Below are 19,599 nucleotides of genomic sequence, written 5' to 3'. Positions count from 1 at the left end.
TGGATGTAGCCCTTCGTACGCTTTGCCAGGATCCGAGGGTGGTCACTCTTTTAAAGTCAGAGGAATACATTCTGGCCACCGTGCTCGATCCTCGGTTTAAAGCGTATGTTGTGTCTCTGTTTCCGGCGGACACAAGTCTACAGCGGTGCAAAGACCTGCTGGTCAGGAGATTGTCCTCTGAAGAGGACCGTGACATGCCAACAGCTCCACCCTCATTTTCTTCCACATCTATGGCTGCGAGGAAAAAGCTCAGTTTTCCCAAAAGAGGCACTGGCGGGGATGCTGATAACATCTGGTCCGGACTGAAGGACCTGCCAACCATTGCAGACATGTCTACTCTCGCTGCATTGGATGCTGTCACAATAGAAAAAATTGTGGATGATTACTTTGCTGACACCATCCAAGTAGACATGTCAGACAGTCCATATTGTTACTGGCAGGAAAAAAAGGCAGTTTGGAAGCCCCTGTACAAACTGGCTCTATTTTACCTGAGTTGTCCCCCCTCCAGTGTGTACTCGGAAAGAGTTTTTAGTGCAGCGGGGAACCTGGTCAGTGAGCGGCGAAGGAGGTTGCTTCCTCACAACGTTGAAAAAATGATGTTTATAAAAATGAATAATCAATTCCTCAATGAAGTACAGCACTGCCCTCCAGATACTACAGAGGGACCTGTGGTTGTGGAGTCCAGCGGGGACGAATTGATAATGTGTGATGAGGAGGAAGTACACACTGTAGGGGGAGAGGAATCAGAGGTTGAGGATGAGGACGACATCTTGCCTCAGTAGAGCCTGTTTAGTCTGTACAGGGAGAGATGAATAGCTTTTTTGGTGTGGGGGCCCAAACAAACCAATCATTTCAGCCAAAGTTGTTTGGTAGGCCCTGTCGCTGAAATGATTGGTTTGTTAAAGTGTGCATGTCCTATTTCAACAACATAAGGGTGGGTGTGAGGGCCCAAGGACAATTCCATCTTGGAACTTTTTTTTTTGCATTATATGACCAAGCAACAGTCGTTTGCCATGTTCAAAAAGTAAAACCAAATGTAAAAAAATTCAAGAAATTAAACCAAAAGTAAAATGCCGTGTCATAATTTAAAACAAGAGGTATTGACGTGCTCTAAAACTACTGTATTGTTGTTTATATTTTATAAACACTACACTTGAAAGCTTGAGTCTTTCAATAGAAAAGTAACTGTCCATTGCACGAATATTTGCAACAGGGACAATTTTAGGGTTAAGAAAGTCAACTAATAACACTTCGACGCTGTCTGTCTTTATAAACACTACACTTGGAAGTTGGAGGAGGTATTGTGGCCCCGGCACCAAATTTACTATCGGGGCCACTCCACTGTGCAGTCCATATTTAGGTGTATCAGATATTAAACAACGGTGACAGTTGATGCCCAATTTTTTAATTATATTGTGGCCTCGGTACCAAATTGTGTACCGGGGCCACCACACTACGCAGTCCAGATACTTGTTTGGTGGAATTCAGACCAGTTAAGGGTTTTATTATTATATTGTGTGGACCACTCTATCTATACCACACTACAACTCTATACCACTCTATTTCATACTTTAATTCTATTTCCTACTTTAATTCTATTTCCTACTTTAATTCTATTACTAATTAATTACCATAAAGAGGAACAAAATAAACCAATTTTACCAAAAGTATAATATGACTTAGACTTACAAACACTACACTTGAAAGATCGTGCCTTTAAATGAAAAAGTCAGTCTTCATTGCACGACTATGTGCAACAGGGACAGTTTTTTGGGTTTACAAAGTCAAACAATAACACTTTGACCCTGTCTGTCTGGGATCTCAATGACGAATTGTCTGTACCATGTTTGGAGGAGGTATTGTGGCCCCGGTATCAAATTGGGTACCGGGGCCACCCCACTATGCAGTCCAGATACTTGTTTGGTGGAATTCAGACACGTGGAGGGTTTTTTAATTATATTGTGGCCTCGGTACCAAATTGTGTACCGGGGCCACCACACTACGCAGTCAAGATAGATAGATGCGTATTGCGTATCATAGATAAAGTACATTCAGTGGTGTGGGGCAAATTGAAAAATATTCAAAATGCACTGACATTATCAAAAACAAGAGGTTGTCACACGCTAAAACTCCAACATGTATATGATGGAGAGGATGGAGGAGCAGCCGTATGTGTAGTGTAATGCAGATCTGTTGAAGGTTTTTTATATATTTTATTGTGGTGCCCAGTGCCCACTCCTCTACGCAGTCCAGGTACAATTATTGGTGCGAATCATAAAAGTTCAGGGTTTTTAATATATTGTGGTGACCCACTCCTCTACGCAGTCCAGGTACAATTATTGGTGCGATTCATAAAAGTTCAGGGTTTTTAATATATATTGTGGTGACCCACTCCTCTACGCAGTCCAGGTACAATTATTGGTGCGAATCATAAAAGTTCAGGGTTTTTAATATATTGTGGTGACCCACTCCTCTACGCAGTCCAGGTACAATTATTGGTGCGAATCATAAAAGTTCAGGGTTTTTAAGATATTGTGGTGACCCACTCCTCTACGCAGTCCAGGTACAATTATTGGTGCGAATCATAAAAGTTCAGGGTTTTTAATATATTGTGGTGACCCACTCCTCTACGCAGTCCAGGTACAATTATTGGTGCGAATCATAAAAGTTCAGGGTTTTTAAGATATTGTGGTGACCCACTCCTCTACGCAGTCCAGGTACAATTATTGGTGCGAATCATAAAAGTTCAGGGTTTTTAATATATTGTGGTGACCCACTCCTCTACGCAGTCCAGGTACAATTATTGGTGCGAATCATAAAAGTTCAGGGTTTTTAATATATTGTGGTGACCCACTCCTCTACGCAGTCCAGGTACATTTATTGGTGCGATTCATAAAAGTTCAGGGTTTTTAATATATATTGTGGTGACCCACTCCTCTACGCAGTCCAGGTACATTTATTGGTGCGATTCATAAAAGTTCAGGGTTTTTAATATATATTGTGGTGACCCACTCCTCTACGCAGTCCAGGTACATTTATTGGTGCGAATCATAAAAGTTCAGGGTTTTTAATATATATTGTGGTGACCCACTCCTCTACGCAGTCCAGAAAGATACCTTGTTGCAACGTTTTGGACTAATAACTATATTGTGAGGTGTTCAGAATACACTGTAAATTAGTGGAAATGCTTGTTATTGAATGTTATTGAGGTTAATAATAGCCTAGGAGTGAAAATAAGCTCAAAAACTTGATTTTTAAACTTTTTATGTTTTTTTCAAAAAAAATCCGAATCCAATACCTTAAATCCGAACCGAGACCTTTCGTCAAGTGTTTTGCGAGACAAATCCGAACCTCAAAAATAACGAAAATCCGGATCCAAAACACAAAACACGAGACCTCAAAAATCGCCGGTGCACATCCCTATCTGAAACCAGAGGAACACACACCCTGCTCAGCTACAAGTTCTCCCTGACCAATTTCCTTGTCATTGTCTACTGATAATATTCATCCTCAGAGGAGGATATCTGGACTTACTTTCTCTCACTTTCCTATCAAGAAAAACTGAACATTACATGAAGTGGATGTTAATGCTCACAAAATGTCTCCACTTTGAAGGGATTTTCATATTGTTATGGGGACACATGGGATTTTTGAAGATGACATTCCCTGTTTTCATAAAACAGTAGTGGTACAAATAATTGCTATTCACACTGCTCGCCCACATTTTCATCAGTTGGAAACCCGTACAGATAGAATAGCATTGCTTTTTTTGTCATAGAACTCACCAGACCTGAGTTCCGGAACCTTTTTTCGCCGGATTCTCCCAAGTTTTAAAAGTAACTTTTGAACATTTGATGTTTGGTCCATGTGGACTTGAATCGCCCTGTCGAGCGTAGTAGCAGGTCGGCGGCAAAATCATTAAACCGGTGCATGCGGGCTGCTTGTGTGTCGAGTCCGATGCATGCGTACTCCGTCTGCGCTGGTTGTGATGGCAATGCTCGGCTTGTGGCGCTGCTCAGCTTGTGATTGGTCGTGTGGTCGCGCACTGAGTGCTTACTGTTCTGTTTCATTACACAACTGACGTGTGTGGGTGTGTGTACAGTGATTGACTATGTGATGTGAGTTCCGGCATCTTTTTTTCTTACAAAAAAAGCACTGTGGAACAGTATTTGGGTGTTTTTGCGTGTGAGGATATCGGGTGACTGTTTAGCTTTTTTACCGCACCAGCTGGGTGGTTTGCATTGAGACGTCCTTATGTACCAGCCTGGCACATCCAGTACCTCTGTGGATATGAAATCACCATGGCAAAGTAAAACTTACTTTTATTGTAAATGTACAATACTCAGATGAAAGCACTTTTAGGAACTAGTACCAGTGGGTTCACCGCACCAAACATAATGGTCAACCCTATCTGAAAACTGCTTATAGTCAGCTTATTCCTGAAGCCCTGTCCCGGCTACTGTGCAATGATCCTCTTTTTCAAGCCACATATCGTACTCATACTGGGCAGATCTTCTTACCTTATCTATGCAGAGGAGCTCAAAGTTCAAGGTGAGCCCTGGGTCCTCCTAGTCTGAAATGCTGTAATCATCTTCAAGGCATTTAGTCTAATTTACATTGCTGAATTCAGGGGTCTTCCTGCAATATTGATTTCTACTCATGCAGAAAAATCTAAGACTGGGCTTTCTTGGACACCACTAGGTAAGTGGCAATGTTTTCAACCTTATCAAATAGAAGCTTGTCCTCTGCTCACATCCTCTCATTGTGAGTATAGGGAAACGACAGCCTTTCAGATAAAGGGCCCATCCACAACAATACCAGGCAGAGCTGGCTGTTATCTTGTTTGATTTATCTTGCTTCTTAACCAGAATACTGTATCCTGTGCAGAGGACTCCAAACAATGATGAAAATGTCTGTGTGTAATTTGATATTCTGTGTTGGTACAAAACTGAGCCATGCTCTAAAAACTAATGGATAAAATATCGACTTAAAGGGCTGCTATGTAAATTATAGACAACCCAAACATCACATGAATTACATTATGCCCCGCCCACCATAAAGTTGCAGGTTTTGCAGATGACCTCCTGTTCTCTATTCCATCTCTGTCCACAACCTGATGAAGAAATGTAAAATTCACATTAAAATCCATATCTCAAGCTTTTACATTGCTCGCTCAGCTTCTCACGTTTCCAATGTGTCCTCCTATTTTTACTTCATTTGGTCCAGTCAGTCGGTAAAATAGTTGGGCACGAAGATATCCCATGACCTCTCCCAACTATATACTGTAAACTACCTACTCATACTGAGGCATATCTTCTTACACAGCATCTGCCCATAATGTGATTAAAATGAGACCTTTTCCACGACTTCTTTGCATTTTCCAGATAGTTCCATATCTGGTTCCCTTCTGCTTTTTTCCACTTTATGAGATATATGATCAAATGAAGCATTTTGTGTCCTCTCTCTTGAACATGAAAATGTTACCCCATCCCCAGTCTTATTTCGCGTTTCATATATGGGTTCACAGCCTCTTATCTATGGAACTAAAACACCAGTGGTAGACTGTTACAGGATGGACATGAACTCATTTGTTCTGGTGTGAGACTTTAATAGTTGACAAACAACATTTGCAAAAAGATATTCATTAGCTGCGGAATACAATTTGATTGTTGAGAAATGTCTTGATCTGAGGAGCCCCGTTGCTTCATCGCAGTCAGTGAATTCAGGAAAATTTGTTGGACACAGTTTTATCGATGATGTTTCAACTGAAGCTAAAACTACCTGGATGTGGACTGTCTAATATAACTCTGAATCCAACCTCCCTCTTCTCCCCCCTGAGACTAGTTAAATCAAGTTCTGTGCTGGACATATAGAAATATCTTTGTACTAACAGGGATCATTATATTTATCTTATCTACGAAACGGTGGTTTGCATTGTCAATTCTGTTAACCCTTTTGACAGTAGACATTCATCGCCTCATATACAGATCTTACTGGTGTTGACATTTCTCATTGATCCAGCCTGTTTTTACTGTTTTACAAAAACTTTAAGATTGGAACATATAAAAGATGCCCCTTAATTACTAGGTTGCTTAGGTTATTGTGCACACAACATCTGACCATCACACCTACACAATGTATTCAGTCACAATGTGTCTTCTACAGATGGATCCAGTAACAGAAATACCCCACAGAGATGTCCCCGTCCTCTTTATTCACAGGATTGTACAGAAGAAAAGTACAGGATCCCACAGGAGTGTCAGGTAGATGGAATTTATGGTCTTGCAAAATTACCAAGTTTACTTTTCACTATATGATCTGTAGAACAGCTGTGTATGTCTAATACACTGATATTATTCTTTTTAATCTCAATTAATGAAATAAGACATTATTAAAGTGTTATTTTATTGGTTGTTTTTTTTTTTTGTTATTTAGTTTGATGATCTGACTGATATTAAGGTAGAAAATATAGACGGAGAAGAAGAGATGTATGTGAGGGGTGATCAGCAGTGTAAGGAGGAGGAAATCCCTACAGATATCAGCACTGGTGAGTAATAAACACTTATTACATAAAAGAGTGACACATTCTCTTTGTTCAGACACTACCACAATCACTTGTTCTACACCCATAAAAAAAGTATCTGCCCAGTGGGGGAGTCAGTGTAGGTTGGTGTGGTGATGTTGTGTTTCTGTTACCATGTGGCTGTACTAATATTGGAATTTGGCTTATCTTGATGTTACTCTCGTTAGTTCGGTGGGTTGGTGTTCTTGGGTGTGTTCCTTGAGTAGGGACCGATGTTTGTTCAGTTCATAGAACAGTTGCTTTGGTTATCTTCTGGTGTTTCTAGGGTCCTGTGAATAGATGGGATGAGAAGAGAGGGGAGGAAAGAGAATGGAGGCTCACGTTAATGGTCTGTCCTTCAGCCCCTGTGGTTGGTGCTTTGTACTGTTTCTCTTCATCTTCTGACCTGTCTCTGTATCCTGCTCTGCCCTTATGCTTTTTTTCACTTTCTGTTGTTGCCAGTTTGTCCTACTCAGTCCTAATGCTCTCCTCCGCTCTGTACCTTTATCATTCTGTGTTGCTATTTCCTATTGTGCTGTATTGCTCTGTCAAGCTGCTCTCCTTCAAGAATGATACATTTCAGTACAACCCAGTGCTGTTTTGGACACAGCCTCGCAGGGAGTAGGCCAGCCCCCTGGCGTCTGAGTTATTTTTAGTATCAGGATGCAATGTGTTTCCCCAAACATGGATTTAAATGCAATTTATACTTAACAAATTTTTCAGTAATCTCTGATTTCCTAAATCACATTGATCAGAGATTTCCTTTCACTTTAACCAGGATACAGGTAACGGATCCTTGCTGGGCCTTCAGGCCAGAGCAGGTATTTGACACTTCACATCAAAAGACTTAGTTAGAATTTCCTGCTATCAGCAAAACAGACTCCCTCCCCACATATGCCTAATTGGAGATTTCCTCTAGCAGAATTTCAAAACACCAAACAAGACATTTCCTATACCAAAATACACACAATATAAAAAATAAGTACATTTGCAATTATATATAATAAGGGCCCTGCGCTATTTCCTTTAAATATATTCATACTATAAGTTATTTATAAGTGATCCAGCCACACTTGGGATAAAAAGGGGCTTGTGTTTAGTTGAACATTGGGTTGTTTTAAGTTATGACCCTCATTTGTTTACACAATCTAACTGAATAAAAACCTATCAAAATGAAATTAAGTTTATCCATACTATCATCGTCATCATCATCATCATTTATATAGCGCCACTAATTCCACAGCGCTGTACTCGCTCACATCAGTCCCTGCCCCATTGGAGCTTACAGTCTGAGTTCCCTAACACACACACACAACACACAACACACACACTAGGGTAAATTTTTTGATAGCGGCCAATTAACCTACCAGTATGTTTTTGGATTGTGGGAGGAAATCGGAGCACCTGAAGGATATACATGCAAACACAGGGAGAACATACAAACTCCACACAGATAAGGCCATGGTCAGGTATCAAACTCATGACCCCAGTGGTGTGAGGCAGAAGTGCTAACCACTAAGCCACTGTGCTGCCCATACTATCCTTAAATAAAGCCAGGTGGTTACAACTGAGAATTTACTACTGAGATTCCCATTATATTGGGAGATGTTTCCTGTGTTTGCTGTTCAACTTGTAAGTTGCTACTTTTTTTACTATTAAAATGTACTAATTGATACTACATCTATGGTTCCTTGTGTGTCCTGTTTCCTGAGGCTGTCAGCTGTGTATCCAGTTTTGTGATTTATCCCTGATCAGCTGTGAGATCTCTACACAGACAAGTTGAAAAATACTGCTTTCTGGTACGCATACATCTGCACAAGTGTGTCCTGGTTTATGTGGGTTTCACTTATAGAACATGGAAATATCACAAGTCCTGTTACTATAAGAAAATAAGCTGCCACCATATATCTGGTACACTTATACCCTCATCATTGGGTGTACTACAGTTTTCTGTGGTTTTTTTTTTTGTTTCCTCTACACTGGTTTTTTATTTTGTTTCCTGTACACTGGTGTTTTTGGTCCTATTGTGGATTCCTGTGTGATTCCTATAATATATCAATATACTACACTATTGTGCGCCTCTTCCTCCATTTCTCTTTTACAGATATTTCCATGCTACACCGCTTGGTAAAGAGGATTGGCAGCCACCTTCACATGGGGAGTGTTTATTAAGAAGAAAATATAGACTTTTCATGGACTATTGGTGTTTTGCTACAAGCGCCATTTTTTGTATTCTTGTTGTTTGAATATATATATATATATATATATATATATATATATATATATATATATATATATATATATATACATAATACATACATACAGAGCTGCCTAGAGAAATTCATGGCCTCAGTACAGCAACTTCATGTGTTCCCCCTTATAGCTAAGCATGGTTGTGCCGCCGCAGATCGGCGGCGCAACATTTTTTTTTACCATGCAAGTGGTTGTACAATTGGGGGTGTGGCAGTAAATCATTGGGGGCATGTCTAGCAGGTGAAAAGCACCAGGCCTCCCTCTTACAGAAAAATGTATTACTCACACATGCCCCCTTGCTCAGCAGCTTTGCTCACATATGTCCCCTCTGCCCACATGCTTTAATCACACTTGCCCCCCCTCTGCCCAGCACCTTTAGTGACACATGCCCCCTCTCCAGCACACCTTCTTCTTACCTTATTCTCCACTGCACAGCATGGGAAGATATACAGCAGCCCGCCGAGTACCATGTGACCACTGCAGTCACATGACCTGGCGTCTGAAGATACCTGATTTAGCCACTACCGATTCCCCCCTGCACTCAATAAAAAAAAGTACTTTTAAAATAAAAAAAATATTTTCAAAGATAGGTCTCCAGTGGGGACTCGGGCCACCAAGCAGGCCCCGGCAATTTGTAGCCGCCCCCTCCCCTCTCGGCTATATATATATATATATATATATTTATATATTTATGCCTCATTTTATGAGGCTAATATCATATTAACAGTAAAGAACCAGCAAAAAAAAAACATTTTGCCGCACAGTAGTGCCCCAGTTTGCATCATACCTCATAATTGTGTCCCCAATTCATTTTATGCCTCATAGTTGTGCCCACAATTCATACTTTGCCACAGTTGCCCCCAGAAACTCATAGTATGCCACAGTTGCCCCCAGAAACACATAGTGTGCCACAGTTGCCCCCAGAAACACATAGTGTGCCACACTTGCCCCCAGAAACACATAGTGTGCCACAGTTGCCCCCTAGAAACACATAGTGTGCCACAGTTGCCCCCTAGAAACACATAGTGTGCCACAGTTGCCCCCAGAAACACATAGTATGCCACAGTTGCCCCCAGAAACACATAGTATGCCACAGTTGCCCCCAGAAATATATAGAATGCCACAGTTGACCCCAGAAATACAGGGTGATTCAAAAGTCGCAGTACACCCTTTTATTTCAAAAACTCTACAGGAAATTGGGAAACCTGAATACTCCAGTAAGGTATGGGTGACGTGGTCTATCTTTTACGGTATGTACCAAACATGGGCGCCATCTTGAAATCGGCCAATCGGCCCAATTCCTGTAGAGTTTTTGAAATAAAAGGGTGTACTGCGACTTTTGAATCACCCTGTACATAGTATGCCACAGTTGCCCCATAAATATATAGCATGCCAAAGTTGCCCCCAGAAATACATAGAATGCCACAGTTGCCCCCACAAATACATAGTATGCCACAGTTGCCCCCACAAACATAGTATGCCACAGTTGCCCCCAGAAATACAAAGTATGCCAAGTATATGTGCCCCTCAATTTGCTGCTCTTACTTTACCTTTGTAGACTCGTCTTTCTCCAGAAACCAGGGAGCTGCTTAAATAAAACAGCCGTTGATGGCCGAAACGGAGCTTCTGCGCATGCTCCGTTTCGGCCATCACCGGCTGCTTTGCTGAAGCTGCTTCACTGTGGCATACTTCGGTAATGAAACGGAGCTTCGACCATCATCGGCTGCTTCACTGAAGCAGCTTCAGCGTTGGCGTGCCAGACAAAAGTGGTCAGCGTGCCACGCCTGGCATGCGTGCCGGGGGTTGCCGACCCCTGCTCTAGGGTCTGGGTCGAGATCGAGGCCGAAAGTCTGGGTATGCTTTCTTTATCCATTCTCCTGTGGCTCCCACGGGCTTGTCACCCAAAACGTGCCTTACTTTATCCGGTTATTTCACACTCCCTGGGGGTTTGGGACTCATCCTCTCAGAAATTTGGCCTCTCCCCCCCATCCCTCTCCACTAATACCTTTATTTAACTCCTCTGACTTCGCCACTGGCCTTTCCCCTAAAGTGTTCTCCCCATAGACCTCACAAGGGGTCCATTTTTTAAATGATCTCACCTCCACAGTAACGTTTCCTTTATTTGCTGACATTCAATCTCGATTGGGTATTCCCTCTAAATTTTTCTACCAATACCTCCAGCTTCGTCATTTTCGGTTAACAGCTAAAAATCGCCTCTCTTCCCGCCCCCTTACCACATTTGAAAACCTCTGTTTCCGCCAGTCTTCTACGAGAGGCCTCATTTTAACACTGTACCATGAACTTGCCCCGCCTACTTCAGACCTTAGAGATTCGCATGAACTGGCCTGGGAACGTGACTTTGGTGAAGCTCTCTTGAGCGAAGAATGGTCAGAGATATATGAAAATGCTGCCTCCAGTTCAATCTGTGTTAAAATAAAAGAGAATGTCTACAAGGTATTGTACCGATGGTACTACGTTCCCTCCCGGATTTATAAAATTCTCCCAGACTCTTCTGATCGCTGTTGGCGGGGGTGCTCCAATGAGGGTAACTTTATCCATATTTGGTGGACCTGTCCCAAACTGACAAATTTTTGGGCCGAGATTAAACAGCTGATCCAATCGGTACTCCAAATAACTGTACCATTTGAACCTAAATATTTCCTCCTACCCTTGGGAGCGCTCACGGCGACTCGACACCAGAATAAGCTGGTTAGACATATCTTGTCGGCAGCTACCTGTCAAATCGCAGCAGACTGGCTATTATTAATAGAGTATGGCAAGTACAGCGTCTGTAATTTATGACCAGCATCATCAACAGGTCATCAAGATCGTTCACCAAGGTATGGGCTCCATGGCTTTAGTTTTTTCAGGTTTATTCCCCCTTCACTTGACACTATACCTCCTTTAGTCCGTCCTCTTCCCTTTAATCTTTCTTTCTTTCCCTCTCTACTATGATCTAGTTTCTCTTCTTTACTCCCTGCTCCACTTCTCTCTCTGTCGTGGCATTCCTCTCTCTATCTTACTTCTTCCAAAAAAAACAAAAACGTCTTGGTCAATCATAATATATGTAACCTGATTCCTCTGCATTGATTACCTATGATAATACGCTGGTCGTATCTCATGTTTTCTTTTTATGTATATGCTCGTTTTCTTTGCGTGCTGGTTGTATTGTTATCTGACCTTGCAAAAATAATAATTAAAAAAAAAAAGTATGGAGGATTCCACTGAACCATCCTCCTATTACAGTAAACCAGTTAGCTGGGCTTAACCAACTAAACCAATTACCCGGGCCTTGATTTTTGCTGGCGAACTTTCTTTTTAAATCTTTAATTTCTTGTATGTGTTGATCTATAACTGTTTCAGAGCCATCAGTGTCATTGGTGTAGAATGAACAGTGTTGTACACCAAACTAGGTGGACAATGTGAGGCAGTAACCTCCACCCTGGGCTGTAATGTAATCCAGCACTGATGTATGTTGAATGATTTCTTTCTTCATCATTTTTACCTCTTTTCCATCATATCTCATGGTACTGTCATAAATGGCTGTTATGTTGTCCTGTAAGTCAGCCAAGTCACTTACTTCTATCATTATATGCAGTCCCTGCTGTTCCTAAAGTGATAAGATTTAATAGGGTATACCCTGACCTAGTGCCATCACTTGTGTAAAACAAGTGTTTGAATTTGTTGTCTGCAACTTGTACTTCTCGTTTAAACCGGTAAATAGCATTGTCCTGATCAGTATATGCTGCCTTTAGACTGTCATGTGGTACTACCATTGTATATGGAAGTAACTGTGCTAAAGTACAGTTTCCTAACGCTCCAAAAGGGAGCCATCTGAATGCTCTTCTCCCACACACATAATATATGCCTGGTGGTAAAGTATTCAGTCTATTGAACTGTATCATGTATATGATTGTAAACATGGGTGAATAACTTTTCCAGTCCCATGTGAGATCACCTCGCCATACAGGTGAACAATTCATACCATCTGTTTGATTTAACACTTTCAACAGGATCTACTTGTACTTTAGGGAACTGACGGTATGTGTCAAAACTTTTTTTTTTGGTGACATCTCTATCTTATAGTATAGGATCACCACACAAAGTAGTATTGTACCCTGACTTTACAGTCAAATTCACCTGACAATTTACACTACCCATTGACAAATCTGTACTATTTAATTCCAGTTTTTGGTATTTATACTGAATAGCATTGGGTACCTTACGTGGGGATTCTACGCAGAATTCTGGGCTTGTACTAAGCATTAATACTGGCAAAATGTGAGCTCCCCCAGCATATTCTGTTTGCACCTGTGTTTCTACAGTGTAAGATATCTCCTTCATGTACTGCTATCCAAGGAAAAGCAAATGAACTTGGGGGTGCTCTTGTACATATCCAACATTTATCATAACCTATGGTTTGTCCTAAGCCATATGTCAATACAGCAGAGAGTTTGGGTCTCATCTTTTTGTTCTGTGGATCTTGGCACCATTGTATACAACACTTCTCAGGATGAAGCCCACAGTACATACAGATGCATTTCTCAACAGGTGACAGATTCTTGCAGCTTTCAACTGCTGCATCTCTTTCCTCTGCCATCATACAATGCAAAATTCAAGTTTTTAGGGGTATATATTTCTTCTTCTGCTTCACATATGTATCCCACTAAACTGACCACTCCATATGTAATGCCCATTATAATCAGCAAGAGTCCAACACTCGCGCAACATATGCTGGGATGAAACCAAGGACTTCTTCTCCAATCGCCTGTCATTCTGGGTTATAACCTATGGGAAGGAAAATGGACGGGATTAGTATCACCTTCCAGTAACACATAATACGTCTGTCCTAAACCTTGAGCCACAACTTCTCCTTTCAGCTTCTCTGTCTGCCGTCCTGTAGGGAGCACCCAAACCTTCCCACCAGGTATTGAGTATTCATGTGGCCATGGACAATGTACTTTACAAGGCGTGGTGAGTGAGTGGTTAGCACTTCTGCCTCACAGCACTGGGGTCATGAGTTCCATTCCCGACCATGACCTTATCTGTGTGGAGTTTGTATGTTCTCCCTGTGTTTGCGTGGGTCTCCTCTGGGTGCTTCGGTTTCCTCCCATACTCTAAAAACATACTAGTAGGTTAATTGGCTGTTATCAAAAATTTACCCTAGTCTCTGTCTGTCTGTGTGTGTTAGGGAATTTAGACTGTAAGCTCCAATGGGGCAGGGACTGGTGTGAATGAGCTCTCTATACAGCGCTGCGGAATCAGTGGCACTATATAAATGATGATGATGACATGTCCTACCCCAACTTTAAATCTGTCCCCACATTTTACATTTACCCCCCCCTTCAATGCAACATGGTTTTGTGCAGGTACAAATGTTACTCATTATTTATGCTTTGCTCTCCTTAATGACCCATAATGTCCACTTGAGGTATCTATGGATTGTCCGCTCAGGATATCCATCCCAATTATATTGTCTGGTAACTCAGAGACCAACACCTCAGCATTGAACCATGGACCATGACCAATCTGTATTTCACAGTGAACAATGGCCGACCATGTCTGCGTACCTCCTACACCTTCCACTGCTACCCAACTGGTGTTATTGCTAGGTAAGTGTGATCTATGAAGCAATGACACTTCAGCTGCTGTCTCCAATAACGCTGTACATATAGTCACTGACTCTCCCTTTCCCCACTTGACTTTTCAGTTCACGTAAGGGCGTCAGTCTTTGGCAGAGTACAAATATTATATTTAATCACCTCCCTTGGTGGGTGATGTGCCAAAAACCTGCCTTCCCATCATGGGAGAGGCTTGGGAACCTTCCAAGCGGCTGTCAAAGTAGACTCTTCCTGTTTTGTGTCCCACCCCATGTTGTGTAATGCTGCTCATGCATCTTCATAGGGTGAGGGGCTTGGAAGGGGAGGTGCTGATGGAATGGCTTGATCAAACACTTCCTGATCTTCTTCACTCTTAGCTATGAGCTGAGCCGACACCCTTTCCTGTTTTACTCTACTCAATGCCTTTCACTTTTTAAACAGTTCTGCTGTTGAAATCCTATCTATCTCTTATCTAGATGTACCAGCATTTAGTAAATAAAAAAACATTTGTGCCCTAGACACTTTATATCAGGCGCTCCTTCCTGTATCCCTTTCTGTCCTGTTATTGATTTTTGTTTTCTTCCCTTCATCTTCTAAAGCTGCTAACTGACTAAGGTGAACTTATATCAAATACAGTATTATCTGTGGTTTGAGACAATACTCCAAACAGAGTGGCTTTCAAATGCAACTGGGCTGTCAATAATGGCTGTTTTACCATTCGAGGGGTACGTTTAGGCAGATCAGGACCTGCCCATACCACTCGCACTGAAAATCCTGTTGCATTTGTTGCTGCCTCCACTCTCTCACAACCAGACAAACATGCCAGTTCTCTCAATCTTTGTATACTATACCCCAGCTAAATTGTGCCATGGTTCTTTTGGCCCCAAATCATCTGGGTGATCATACACCTGAGCTATAGAATCATGTATCAAATATAAAAGAGAAAATGCTACATCTTTGGTTACTCTTGCCCTCTGTATGTAAACACACACTTGAGGATCCTGTGTATCTGATCACAAGCCCAAACATTCATCACTTGCCAATCGCACAGCATCTGCTTCCCACAGTCGTAACAGCCAGGGAGTTATTCCCTCTCCCGTTCTTTGTCTAGATTTCTCTGCTGGCAGTGTAAGAACGGGTTTCTTCTGTATGTGTAGTCTCAGGAACAGAAGTTGCCAACTCTGCATTATCCAAGTCCACCTCCTCCTTTCTATGCTGAGTGACGTCAAATACATTTGTGTCAAAAGTATTATAGGAATGATATCTTTATTGGCTAGCCAAAAACAATTATTATATTTGGTAGCTATCAGAGAACAGACACTTGCCTAGGTCAGACTCAGGTCACTCAACCAAATACACATTGAAGAACAATTACATAAAATATTCACAGTGTTATACATAGATTCAACAGAAAATAACAATCAGTGATTAGATATACCACATATCCAATCAGGAGAGTGCTACGTGACTTATTTTATAAATTACAACATCACCTAATCACGAATAAGGAAAAGAAACTCAACAGACTAAGGATGAAAGCTGGTTTCAATGTGCCAGACAAAAAGCAGAATTCACATAACATTTTGGATACATCGTCATCTGTTGTGAACCTCTCACAATATGAGCCAAACACAGTGGAAAAGAGTGTTTTACCCAGAGGACTTACCTTCTGTCCCACAAAACCACTCGACACGGCTCATTTTTGCAGTGATGTGGAAGGATTATTCCGTAGATTGCGGCTAAAGGAATTCTTTTATGAGAAAACAGATATCGCGTTACAAACTAATATGCAACAAGAATATCCTAGAAAGAAATAGAGGACAAACTAGACCCCACAGCCGGGACACAACCAATGGATCACTATATAGACTGTTTCAGAAAAAAAAGTTAAATCTGAGATTTTGGACAAACACCACAAAGTGACACAATCTCAATGTGGAGGAGAGAAATGCTATAAAATCATTCAAATCTAACAATAATATCATCATTAAACCAGCAGATAAAGGAGGAGCTGTAGTAATTATGAACACATCCGATTACATTCAGGAAGCACACAGACAGCTCTCGGAAAAAAATACTACACTCTGATTATAGAAGACCCCACCAAACAATACACAGAAGAACTTATAAAGATCATAAATGGTTTCAACAATATATCATCCTCTCTATTTGACCTTATTACCGGACAATCCCAAAATGGGTACCTTCTACATGTTACCGAAAATACATAAAGAAGGCAATGCAGGGAGACCAATGATTTCTGGTATTGGGACCTTAACGGAAAATATTTCTGGCTGGAGAGAATGTTCTAAAAACCCTTGGTGAGACGTACACCTAGTTATATCCAAGATACCACGGACATTCTCTGTAAACTTTCATCCCTGGTTCCTCTACCAGAAGGCTCATATACCGGCAACTATGAATGTGGAGTCTCTGTACTCTAACATACCCCACGAGGATGGCATAGCCACATGCCAACACTACCTTAAAAAACAGTCTAGCCACGGAGCCGACCCTGCAGCTGATCAGGTTCGTACTCAATCATAATTACTTTTCTTTTGGAAAAGACATATACCTGCAGTGTATTGGAAGTGCCATGGGTAGTAAGATGTCACCTCAGTACGCTAATCTTTTCATGGCTAAACTAGAGGAGGAATTCTTAACAACTTGCACAATGAAACCTCTAGCATACTTCCTTTATATTGATGATTTGCTACTAATCTGGACTGGCTCTGAAGATCAGCTGCTGACTTTCCATAAAAACTTCAACAAATTTCACCCAACCATAAGACTCACTCTTAACTACTCACAATCTCGGATACATTTCCTGGATATGACCATATAGAATAAAAACAATACTATACAAACATCAGTCTATCATAAACCTACAGGCTGCCCAGCATATCTGAGATGGAACAGCTTTCACCCAGGACACATAAAGAAGTCCATCATTTACAGCCAAGCTCTGAGATGCATTCGGATTTCTTCAGGCAGTGAAGACAGAAAGCAACACATGGTATCACTGAGAAATACATTCCTACAACAAGGATACCATCCAATAGTTATAGATGAACAGATCCACAGAGCCACAAGGATCCTAAGGAGTAGCCTCCTGGATTACAAACAGAAGGAGGTTAACAGCAGGGTGCCCCTAGTGGTGACTTACAATCCCCACATGAACATCTTGGGGACAATTTCTGGTGACCTGCAACCCATATTTCAGAAAAACAATAGACTGAAGGAAATATTCCCAGATTTACCTCTTCTACAAACAACCTCTGAACTTAAGAAATCTCTTCGTTAGAAGTGCCCTCCCATCACCATCAGACTGGCACCTTCCCTTGCAGAAACAAAAAATGCAAAACCTGCACCCACGTCCTACCAACTAACATAGTCCACATACCCAACACACAACGTGACTATAAAATCACTGACACATTCTCATGTACATCCTCCAGTGTGGTGTACATGATATACTGTACAAGGTGCCCTGAGGGAATCTACATTGGGGAGACCAAGCAGAGACTGCAATCCAGGATGAATTTTACACGGACACACATTAAAGAAGACTCTGGACACCCCCGTGGGTAAACATTTCCCTAGACCAGGACACAGTATAACAGATTTAAAAGTCCTAATATTGAAAAGTTTTTTTAGAAATGACAGGGAGAGAAAAATATGGGAATTCAAGCTAAGAACATTCCAGTCATTGACTGAAGGACTCAATCTAACGCCTGGATATATGACCCACTACATGGACACACTTCACACCACACAACAGAGTGCAGACCTCTGAACTTGTAGGACTTTTACTCTTTCATCCATAACGAAAATCTCCTTTTTATTACTTTAGCCTATCTTAATGATGTATCCCCCCCCCATGTACAAATTTGTTGATGTAACAGCTCTTAAATGTTGTGCCTTTTTCTCAGTCGTTCATTTGTAAACTTGCCTGATGAAGGGGCCTCTGTGCTCTGAAAGCTAGCCAATAAAGGTATCACTCCTGTAATACTTTTGTCTTTATTGACACGAAAGTATTTAACATCACATAAATTTTTCTGGCTACCACGGTACTGCAATAATAATAAAAAAGTAGGGAAAAACTGCCCTGCAACTCCCTCTGTAAATTCTAACTCGTCATCTAAAGAATCTACCTCAAAAGACTGTATATAATCCCAATTTTGATTTACCATTAAGTTTCAAATACAAGAGGGTTTCAACTCCCTCTTCCCTCTGCCCTTATGTCACATCTCCGTTTTCTATTTATTGTCTTCACAACAAAGGTTTCGAATTGCCTCTGCGATGTGTCTGTGTCTGTTTCCTGCATTCTTACACAGGCTTTCAAAGCAGAATTGTGTTCCTGTGTGGAATACAGTTCATATTTCAAAGCTTGCAACTGAGAATCTAATTCTGTGATCATTGTGGTGTCAGACTCAATATTACCGCGGCCCCTCTAGCCTCACGTCTTGTATAAACAGATAAATCAACATTTTGTAAAGTTGTACAAGCATCTTCACATTTAATTGGCTGAATATATTTTATTTAGCTTCTTGCATTATAATTTGACATAAACCAGAACCAACAAACCAAACAGGAAACTTTTGTTGACCCCTCCTCTTCTTAAACAACTTCTAAAATAAGGACATTGTCACAGATAAACTCCTTATAACCCTGCTCAAGCAGCGCCAAATTATGTTCCAGGTGGAAACAATGAAATTCGAGTTACAAGAGGTTAATAACACGTGACACCAGGGTTCTCAACAAGAGTATAGTTTAATTACAGTGAATATAAAATTGAAAGTAAATCAAATACTTAGCTTCCAATATGTTCACATAACAGTCAATTTCCAGGACCCCTCTCACATGAAAGCTGGAACAACAATAGGCACCTTTCTTCATCAGGGTCCAGTCATGAGGCCGGGATCTCTCTGGCTGTATTCCAGTTTTATACTCCGAGAACAAAGGGTCTTGGAATCAACTTGCATATAAGGGTATGAATATATTTTCACACTCGCTATTGGTACATTACTGATTAAAAAAGATACATTATTTGCTCAAGAGCAGAAGCATCTGAGACAACGCCCTGGCATTATATCTGGAGATGTCTCGGTCCAGCCTTCGATCAGAGGAGCATTTTACAATACACACAGAAAAGTATGAATACAACAAAATGGAGCTCAATGG

General features: G+C 41.2%; 2 protein-coding genes across 3 annotated transcripts in view; one reads left to right on the top strand and one right to left on the bottom strand.

Annotated features, from left to right (window-relative positions):
- The window catches only part of LOC142159791 (uncharacterized), a 1,176,369-nt gene that overhangs the window by 544,691 nt on the left and 612,079 nt on the right, over positions 1 to 19,599 (bottom strand). The gene's annotated exons all lie outside the window — the stretch shown is intronic.
- LOC142160022 (uncharacterized) overlaps positions 1 to 19,599 on the top strand; it is a 74,027-nt gene that overhangs the window by 6,314 nt on the left and 48,114 nt on the right. The window contains exons 5-6 of the mRNA XM_075214942.1: positions 6,166 to 6,263; positions 6,436 to 6,547. Of these exons, the coding sequence (XP_075071043.1) occupies positions 6,166 to 6,263; positions 6,436 to 6,547 (210 nt within the window). The remainder of the gene's footprint in view (positions 1 to 6,165; positions 6,264 to 6,435; positions 6,548 to 19,599) is intronic.

The sequence above is a fragment of the Mixophyes fleayi genome, chromosome 6 (genome assembly GCF_038048845.1).
Source record: "Mixophyes fleayi isolate aMixFle1 chromosome 6, aMixFle1.hap1, whole genome shotgun sequence".
Classification (NCBI taxonomy): domain Eukaryota; kingdom Metazoa; phylum Chordata; class Amphibia; order Anura; family Limnodynastidae; genus Mixophyes; species Mixophyes fleayi.
Note: the sequence above shows the minus strand (reverse complement) of the source record. Positions and strands in the feature narration are given on the sequence as shown.